At 45.3% G+C, this 10,146-nt stretch overlaps 1 protein-coding gene across 3 annotated transcripts in view; it reads right to left on the reverse strand.

Annotated features, from left to right (window-relative positions):
- Positions 1-9,216, reverse strand: part of LOC118898295 (CD302 antigen) — a 132,141-nt gene extending 122,925 nt beyond the window's left edge. For all 3 annotated transcript variants that reach the window (XM_036858507.1, XM_036858505.1, XM_036858504.1), the window contains exons 1-2: positions 9,056-9,216; positions 3,337-3,708 (exon numbers count right to left, since the gene is read on the reverse strand). In XM_036858507.1, coding sequence (XP_036714402.1) covers positions 3,337-3,708; positions 9,056-9,149 — 466 coding nt within the window. In that variant the 5' untranslated portion in view covers positions 9,150-9,216. The remainder of the gene's footprint in view (positions 1-3,336; positions 3,709-9,055) is intronic.
- Positions 9,217-10,146: the final 930 nt, after the last annotated feature.

Genomic DNA, 10,146 nt, shown 5'->3' on the forward strand with positions numbered 1-10,146 from the left:
TACAGCTAAAATTTTTCTCTGAGAGAAACATGGCTCACTCAGGATGGGGGTTGGGGAGAGAGGTAACCCAGGACACAATGACAGATAAATGTTCTTATATCAGAGGTAAAAAAAGAAATTATACAGCAAAAGCCAAGGGAGAAATAAAGAAGCTAAATTTGGGGAACACAGTGCTGGCTTTGAGTCTTAGCTTTGCTGTAACAAGCTGGGTTACCTTGAACGTCACTTTGTTGAACTCAGGTATCTTATCTTTCTTATTCTGTACAATTAGACAAGAAGGAGGGGGCAGGGACCAATATGAGGAGTCTGAGAGAGCAGTCCTAGGGGAAGTCCCTAACTTAAGACAGCAGTCTCCAACCCAAGAACAGGAAGGGACTACATAAATTTAAAAGAGTAGAATTGCCAGGACTTAATATTTGATTAAATTTGAATGGTGGGAGAAGAAAGCAGGGCAACTCTAGAGTGACTTGTAGATTTCTGACACATGCAACTTCGATGGTACAAGTCATGTGGAGAGGAATGAAGAAGAGGCACGTTTGGCCCTGGCCTCTGTGCATGTTAAAACTTGAGGTATATGTTGATAAGTCAGGACTACATGCATCTTTTCTTAAAAATTTTTAAGTTTCTTATCTGGAAATTTAGTGTTCCAAATACTGTATTTGCTAAGGTCAAGAAACACTCTATGCCTATGGGTTCTTGCTGGTGAGCGCTGTTTAGCTTTCTCTGGGGTGACACCCTAGGTGGGTTCTTTTTGTTTTTTTTTTAATTAATTAATTAATTAATTTTATTTGTGTCTGCGTTGGGTCATCGTTGCTGCGCACGGGCTTCCTCTAGTTGTGGCAAGCGGGGGCTACTCTTCATTGCGGTGCATGGGCTTCTCACTGCAGTGGCTTCTCTTGTTGTTCTCACGGGCTCTAGGCGTGTGGGCTCAGTAGCTGTGGTTCGCGGGCTCTAGAGCGCAGGCTCAGTAGTTGTGGTGCATGGGCTTAGTTGCTCCGCGGCATGTGGGATCTTCCTGGACCAGGGCTCGAACCCGTGTCCCCTGTATTGGCAGGCAGATTCTTAACCACTGCGCCACCAGGGAAGTCCCCTAGGTGGGTTCTTAATCTTTTTTGTGCTACTGATCACTTTGGCAGCCGTGTGAAGCACACGAGCCCCCTTCTCAGAAGAATATTATAAATGCATAAAATAAAACACATAGGATTACAAAGAAAACCAGTTACGTTGAAATAAAGGCATTTTGGGGACTGAGGGAATTTATAATTACAACTACGTCCCTCAAAAGAATTAGGAGCAGGAGACAGAAAGAGCCCTGCCAAGAAAATTATCTTTTCTAATCCTTGAACAAATACAAGGAAACAAGTCAAATCCGGTTCAAAAGGCAATTTGTTTGGTTCCATGTTTTCTCTTAGCTGCCAAGTTAGAGAAAGGCTTTTATAGCACAAAATTTAAGCTTGCCATTAAGTGGTATCCAGAAAGCAGTTGCTCTTTAATGTTAGGAGGAAGTGGCTAGCAGAAGCAGACTTTTCAACTACTTAAGGGTTGAGGACTGAAGAAAAGGAAAATCCCATCTCTGATTTTCTACTATTTCCCGTAACAGCAGAACCTGACATCTCAGAAGCTGCTGCATCTTCACTAGGAAACAGAAAGAGGTTCCCCTAGGAGAAAAAATTGTGCAGAGACAACAAGAAGAATGGGAGGCCAAATTTAGCTTAAGAGAAGAGGAAAATCTCTGTAAAGCTATGTAAATGAACAAAGAAGAGCACAGATAATAGTTAAGACTTAGATAATTCAATATATATACATATATATATATATATATATGCACCAACATTTGATGTAAGTTAGAGCAACATAATGAAAAAAGATTTGCTTGGGTAATTTACATTTAGAGGTTTAAAAAATGAATCTACTCTTTCTTTTTTTTTTTTTTAATAAATTTATTTATTTATTTTTGGCTGTGTTGGGTCTTCGTTTCTGTGCGAGGGCTTTCTCTAGTTGCGGCGAGCGGGGGCCACTCTTCATCGCGGTGCGCGGGCCTCTCACCATCACGGCCTCTCTTGTTGCGGAGCACAGGCTCCAGACGCGCAGGCTCAGTAGTTGTGGCTCACGGGTTAGTTGCTCCGCGGCATGTGGGAATCTTCCCAGACCAGGGCTCGAACCCGTGTCCCCCGCATTGGCAGGCAGATTCTTAACCACTGCGCCACCAGGGAAGCCCTACTCTTTCTTTTGAAACTCAGAAATTTGTTATAACTGAGTCTCTAGACTCAAAACAAAGTTCATGATCAGCTCCCCCAAAGGCAACAAAGACAGTTTCAGACTTATGATGGTTTGATTTATGATTTTTCGACTTTGTGATGGTGCGAAAGCGATACTCATTCCATGGAAGCCGTACTTTGAATTTGGTCTTTCCCTGGGCTATCAGTACATGGTACAACCCTCTCTCGTGGATTGCAGCCACAGATCCCAGTCAGCCACACGGTCGTGAAGGTAAACAACTGACACACACCATTCTGTTTTTCACTTTCAGTACAGTATTCAATAAACTACATGAGGTATTCAACACTTTATTATAAAATAAGGTTTGTGGTAGATGATCTTTCCCAACTGTAGGCTAATGTAAGTGTTCTGAGCACATTTAAGGTAGGCCAGGCTATGATGTTCATTAGAAGTGTATTAAATGCATTTTTGACTTATGATATTTTCAACTTATGATGGGTTTATAGGGACATAACCCCATTGTAAGTGGAGGAAGATCTGTATTCATATACTTATATTTGGAAGCAAGTGAGGAAAAAGTCCACTCTTAAAATGTTGAATCATAAATACAAACATCCAAGTGTGATAGCCACGCCAAAAATAAAAGTAAAGCCCACAAGACTCTGAAAGTTTTTCCATTACATCCAAATCTGCAGACGAGAAAAAATTCATTTCCTTTTTTTTCCCTTTCTCTTTCTTCTTTCTTAACTTAGAATAGGTTCAACTTTACTAGATCATTTGACTTTTATCCTGTGTAGAGGACTTCCTGTTACTCTAACATTTCCTTTTCTCTGGAGTTCAGGATGTAATCATAGGAAGTACCTATGCTCAGGCATCGGAGAGGTTTCGAATCCCAGGGTGCCACAGAATGGCTGCAAGACCTCTGACAAGGCACCTAACCTCTCCTAGCCTTGCCTGTTAAAGGGAGCAAATGGCACTGACCTCGGTGTCTGGAACTAAACACCAGCTCACTCCCCTCACAAGTGCATGACTCTCCTTGTGGTCAGTGGTACATGTTCAAGGCCACTTTCACCAAATACAGCAGCAAGTGAGTCAAAGTGCCTCTCCGGTACTCACCATGGTAAGGCTGGGCACAGAGGTTTTCCTCTGAGCCTCCTTTTTTCCAGACATCAGATGAATTGGTACTGGCTATGGCGTGTCCACCCTTCAGAGTCAACCTATACTGGGCAGCTCCGTACAGAGAATGGTGCTCACATTTCCACCACAGCATGGCATTGGCGTCACAGCTGAGCATCCTCAAGGAATCCGTGGGTTTGGTAATGTCTAGGCCAAGGCACTTCTGGGATTGCAGATGAAAGAGTCGATGCTGGGACACCCACTTCCACAACATGTCCTTGGTTTCATCGCAGTCCTTTGCTACTATCCAGTCATTCAGTGGCGTGATGCACTTGCCTGTGTTTTCATTAACGATGGTGAATGAATCATTACCTGAGACAAGACAGGCAGAAAAGACATTTCAGGATTCTGAATTATGTGGTTTATGTGCCTTGGCCCCTGTTTGCTAAGGAGAGTCTGGGCACCCCTGGACTGTTAACACCTTCCAAGCTGTATAAACTATAATGTTCTACACAAGGTCGGAGGACAGTGAGAGCCAGAGAGGCAGTTCAGTGTTGTGTAACAGCATGGGCTCTGGAGCCAGTCTGCCTGGGTTTATAGCTTGCCTCTATCACTTATCGGCCATGTGATCAGGACGTTATTTACCTGCTGTGCCTCAGCTTCCTCCTTTGTAAAACAGTACTTCATAGGGTAGATGTGAGGATAAAATGAGCTCATACACGCAAAGCACTTAGAATGGTATGCATTTTTGTCAGAGCCATTCAGTGAACTATTTCCCCCCCTTATTTAATAAGATGAAGAAGTTCCTTAGTTTTCATCTTCTTTAGATAAGTGACCTGTAGTCAATGAAAAATATCCTGAGCTTATTCAGGACTGCAATTCTGTCTTGCTTACATTTTGGCTACCACAGCAGGGTAAATTATTATATGACATTAATGTGTCTGAGAGGAAATAGGGTAGAAGTAGAAGAGTGGGATAAAAGGATGAGAGGAAATGGAGGCCTGGGTTCTGACGGTAGGGGGACCTATGACAAGCTCCACTGTTGTACCTCCAGGAAGGTGACAGGATGCCCCTGGGGAGGGGATGTGGGGACTGACCACCTGGATCACCCAGGAAGGTCAAACCTGAGCTCCAGAAATCACCTGAGCCACAGGATTCAAGACCCAGTAGGTTTGGACAATGGGAAGCTCAGAAGTAATCAGTGTGAGCTGAGGGCAAAGGGAGGGATCTCTCTGAATGCTTCCCTGGCAGTTTTGCATGAGCTGGGGAAGACCTCAGTAGTGACAGAAACTGAATTTCTGTTAATCTGGTAGAATGGGACCTCAGAACAAAATTTAATTTTATTTTATGAAAATAAAGTAGTGCACTGCTGCTTGCACACCGGAGTTTGTGGAGCAAGGGTCACATCTGTTACAGCAAATGACAATTGAACAATTTGGTCAGTGCTTTTACAAAGAAACATTTTTTGAAGGTATAGCACAGAACCTCACGTTGGTGAGCTGAAATAGTTTAGACAAACGTAAGCAATCTTTGTCAATGAACCGAAGGGTTCAGCAGAAGGAGCTGTAAGATTTTAGTTCCCAAAAGGCACTTTCATTTTGATACCAGCTTCACATTCAGTGGTCTTACTAACACTAAACACCTTTTCTAATAATAATTCACAGGCTTGCAGAATTAAAAATTCTCACACTAAGGCCTTGAGGGGAAATTTCACCATGCAAGTAACAACTATAAAATTAAGTCCAATTCCAGTTTGAACTTTGGATGGAATTTTTGTTTGTTTTAAATAGCAGTAGCAGCACCAAGAGAAACAACAGGAACAACAAGAGCAAAATCCTTTAAAACTTTATTTCTGCTTTCAAATCGGTATTTTAAAATACTGCCTAGGGTTGCAGCTAGATCTGTTTGGATAGCAGCTTCCATCCCTCACTCTTCTTTGATATCACTCTGCCATTCTCTATTTTATGGGCACAGTTTGGAAGGATAGTTAACAAAAAAAAAGGAAAATGTACTATTTTAGAAGATTATCAGACAGTGATGTACCTCTTTCCCGACCTATTCCCTCTCACCTCTCCTGTGTTCCAAAGTATCAGGAATTACCGCAGAAGAAAAAGAAGTCTGCTTCTGCAGGAGAGTGGGCGGTGGCCACCCCTGCTGGAACCTTCCCCTCTCTTGCCTTATAATCTCCCTGCACTTTATAATCTTTCCTGGGCACTTTGCTCTGTGCCCTTTGACCCCAGCTTTGCCTACCTTTGCAATCTGGAGTTCTAGATTTTCCAAGTTGCCTTTGCAGAATCCAATGGATTAGCTACAGCTCTTAGAATAGTGGAAAGAGCAGTAGAATAAGGAGTTAGGGGTCCTAGACTGAAGACTTACCTCTGCTATTGGTTAGCTGGGAGACCTTGGGGAAGTCAATTAATCTCCCCAGGGTCTTCTACTCTCCAAATGTAAGATGAAAGCAGTGGATATAAGAAATCTAAGTCACTTCCAGTACTAACATCCTATGATTCTACTGAGTTTTTCTAGCCTTGTAGGCTTTACAGGTCTGTGCTAAGTTCATTGCATATTGTTCTTAAACAGATGTCCACAACTTTATTATGTCATGCTAGTAGAATTTTAGGTCATTTGAATTCCATCTGTATTGGGTATGTGCACTTAAGTGACAGTGCTGCTTTATAAGTACTCTTTGGAAGAGAAAAAAAATTTAATCTTTCCCATTTACTGTATGTTTAACTTTTAGGACACCCATGGACTTAACAAGCTTGTAGGACCTCTGAAAGACTACAGGAGAGGTGTGGAGTAGCTACATTGAAGAGGAATTGCCAAGCTTCTTACCTAATCGCAAACATCTATGATTATATACTTGCCTCATTCTATATCTGTCTTTTAACCAAGTATGTAATATCAATGCTTGACACCTATAGTGATCACTTAACAAATACATTAAGTATTGATATGATTTAAGGAAACTTGTTATTAGCCTTCAGACATGATGTATGTGTAAGCAGTCATACATAATACATAACCTAGGGAGAGTCTTGTACTCATGATGTTTTCCCCTATCTTTCTTTACCCTTAAGAAGAAGCTGTTCAGTCTGCCCCAGTCTTGTGACCCTATTGGGAGGGTAGGTTGAAGAGTGGGAAGAAGGACTAAGAAAGTATGAAAATAATTTATTTAGAAAATTTGTTAAATAAGCGTCTATGACATATATCAGAAATGTATTACACTTTGAAAAGGTGATTGCAGAGCAATTTATAAAACAGATTCTTTATTGATAGCCTTATATTGCATCTTGTTCACTTTATACTGGCCCTAAATGGAATTTTAATATTTACCTACAAATACAATATTGGGACAAGTCTAAAAGACAGAAGTTGATGAAAAGAAGCCTCAACACCTCTAGCAGCACTTTTTAATGTTTCGTTTTATATAAACATTTTACTGGTGTTTGAGAGGAAATTGCTACATAGCATTATCATAATTGAAAATGAATTTTTAGACTATCACAGGAAAACTATTTCTTATTGTCTGATTGTGAAGTAACTCCTTTGTTACAAGCCCTAAACCAAAGAGTTCTGCGCATTCCAAAGAGAAGCTGGACCTCAGCATTTTGTAACCACAGACAAATGGAGAAGAGATGGCTTGGGAAGGCAAGAAGGATGAAGACTGCAGCTTTTTTAGTTTCAGGGGAACTTCCACAGCCCACACTGTTAAGCATTTTGTGGATTTGCTACCATGTGTGCACAGAGTGTACACTAGGAGAGACTCAGAAGTCTGGATTTGCCAGTTCAAAAACAGGTCCTCCCACGTGCAGCAGCGGAGACCCAACTCAGCCAAAAATAAATAAATAAAGCCAAAACAAACAAACAAACAAACAAAAAACAGGTCCTGAAGTGACAGCTCTGGGTCCACATCAGTGTACTAGCAGCAGAAAGTCATGGGGTTCAGACTGGGTGGTGTGGGCTGGTGAGAACCTCAGAAGTCCCTGAAGAATTAGTTTACTTCAAGCTGTTGGTTCTCCAAGGAGACAAAAAAAGTTAACTAAGCAATTGGCATTTCCCCAAGGACACAGAGGTACTCCTCCAGCATCTGAGCAATGGAGACCACCTGTGCAAACCTAGCTGCGTACATGTGATGAAGTGCACGCCGTCACCAGCATCATGAAGCTGGCATACTGCCAACAAGCTACCCAAATGGCTAGGGTTTCAGAATTCCAGCGCTTCCCTTAATAGGACCACAAGTCTGGTCTGATGGTGTGTGTAAGCTGATCAGAGCAGCTGCTCAAGGTGGGGAAGGATGCAGGAAAACAAATACCTGCGAGGACCTAGTGCAGGAAGAATGGCGTTAAGCTGGTGCTCTTTGCTTTGGGTTGATGAGAAAGGCCAGGGATTGTAGAGACTGCAAAAATTAAGGAAGTCTTTAGTTCTATGGGGGAGACAAAACAGATAAGACTAAAGCAAATGTAGATGGAAACCGAGAGTTTAGTGATTGAAAGTCTAGTGTGCTTTGACTATAGTTAGTCGCTGCAGTGAAAATTTTCTCCCTGCATTATGGCGCAGGCAGAATAGAATTCTCACGGCAATAAAGGCCTTTTGGTAGTTTCCAACATGGAGGATCAAAGTACACAGAAGTGTGAGTCAGAACAGGGTCAACTAAAAAGTTCTTGATGTAGATAAGATGATGCCACTCATACTCTGAACAAACTATAACTCATGTAGTAACTTCGTTTAGCTGCAAAGAAAGTAAATGCCACAAGCAAACTGAAGCTTTTCAAAAACTCCCTCGACCATCTTTTACTTCCTCATCTAGACAAGATGACGGAAGTGGTAGGTGGGGACGGCTCACTGATTGCCTATTAAGCAGCCAGACTAAGAAACGAAATCCTCAGCACACCTTTGGCCAAGGCAAAAAGAGAAAGTAAAAGCAAACTCCGGGTGCTGCGAAGGGGCTGGTGCGGTAAGCACTGCCCAGAGCATCGGCGAAGGGTGTCTGATCCTGGTCCTGCTTCTGAAGTGACAGGCAGGAGGTCTCCGGGCAAGCAACCTGAGCTCCACCGCGGGACCACCGGCCTCTGGGGTGGGGCATGGGGCGGTGGTCCGGAGCTGATAAGCCAAGTAGAAGAAACGGTCGCTGCTCGAGGCACTGGGGGAGGGCATCATAACAGAGTCACGGCCATAGCCACCGCAGGAGACACGGCTTTTTGATGTGCACCATAAGCGCAGTGAAGTCAGGGAATCGTTACTCATTCTGGCGCTGTGGGTGGAAAGCTCCTCTTGACATTGAGTGGCCAAGGTGACCAAGGGACGAAGGAGGGGCGAGATGGGCGAGATGGGCGGGATGGGGCTTGGTTGGGGGGATTGGTGTTGAGGAGCCCTATACTCTAGGGAAGCAAGATTTTAGAGGAGAGAGGACGAGGCAGGAGCGGGAGCCTCGTTCTGAGAAGACTCTGGGTGCCTCCCCTGCGGTGGACTCCTCGCCCTCATCACGAGAAAAGCCCTGCGCTCCCACGCCCCACCCCGCCCTCCTCCCGGACCCCGGGGGGTAATGGAGCTGCTTCTCCCCGGACCTCCCTTCGGCTCACTTGTCCGGCTCCAGCCCCGAGCAAAGCAGAGGTGACGTGACCCCGGGGCGCAGCCCTAACCCGAACCGAGGAAAGTCAGCCGGCCTGGCAACGTCGAGGTCCCTAGCCGGCCGGCGAGCGGACGCGCCCGCGGTTACCTGAGCGACCAGAGGGCTCCACCAGACCGAAGCACGGGACGAGCAGCACCAGCAGCTCCGCCGCACGGAGAGGGTTGGCCCAGCGCGTCCTCATCCTGAGCCGGCTCGGGCGGGTCAGTCGAATCCTCGGGGGGCACTCGGCACCCTGCCCTCCCGGTGCGCGCAGTCAGCCCCGCCAGCGCCTTGGCCCCTGGCTTTCCCGGGCGCCCCAGACCCGCCCCCGCCGCCCTCGGCCAATCGGATCAGCACGTCCTTGGTCCCAGGGCGTGGGGGGGGGGGGGCGGTGCGGATACAGGGCGGGAAGACGAGGCGTAAGGAGCTCTGCGCACCTGCGAAGGGCGGCCCCGCGAGGGGGCGGGTGGTGAGCGCCAGGCCAGAGGGCAGAGCGCCGCCCAGACTAACGGATGAGGGGGTCCTGCGCCCCGCCGCTTCTTCAGTACAGTTGAGGAGACGCGGCCCTTGCTGGGACTTGGCACCGCCCTGGTGGGTGGTCATTTTAGGACCTTGCTTTCTGCCTAGCGCACCTCAGTCAGGCATGACTTCTTCGTTTTGCACGGTTGGCCTGGGAAGGCACCCACATCCCCTCGTACCCCGAAGAGGGAAATGTGCACCCATCCTGTTACAGCTGCGGTCGAGCCAAAGAATTCAGTCGTCCTTGGCAACGTCTTGCGTATTTTGATAGTGCAAACAAAGGTGAGATAATGGCACAATGAGGTTCGACCCACAGTTGTTAAAGAATTAAAAGCAAGAGCTATTCGAGTGACACTATAATACTTCCAAGGATGATTAGACTTTATAACCATTTGGCTTTTGCAAGTAAGCTCTTTTCTTAATAATTAAACAGCAACAATAGTCATCCAGTAGAAATGTGGAAGTCTGCATCCAGAACTGGTAATTGTGAGAGTAGAATTTATCCTCAGCCTGTGGGAACCGCCATCATTATAAATAGGGTGATCTGAGTCACCTGGATATGAATGTCCTATACTTTTAAACCCGTATTTACTGAGCACATGGTGTGTGCCGGGGATGGCCTCCCTCCCTCCCTACAGGGTGAATTCTTCCAGGAGGAGGTGAATAGGAAGTTTACCTTT

This window comes from Balaenoptera musculus, chromosome 7 (assembly GCF_009873245.2).
Source record: "Balaenoptera musculus isolate JJ_BM4_2016_0621 chromosome 7, mBalMus1.pri.v3, whole genome shotgun sequence".
NCBI classification, from domain to species: domain Eukaryota; kingdom Metazoa; phylum Chordata; class Mammalia; order Artiodactyla; family Balaenopteridae; genus Balaenoptera; species Balaenoptera musculus.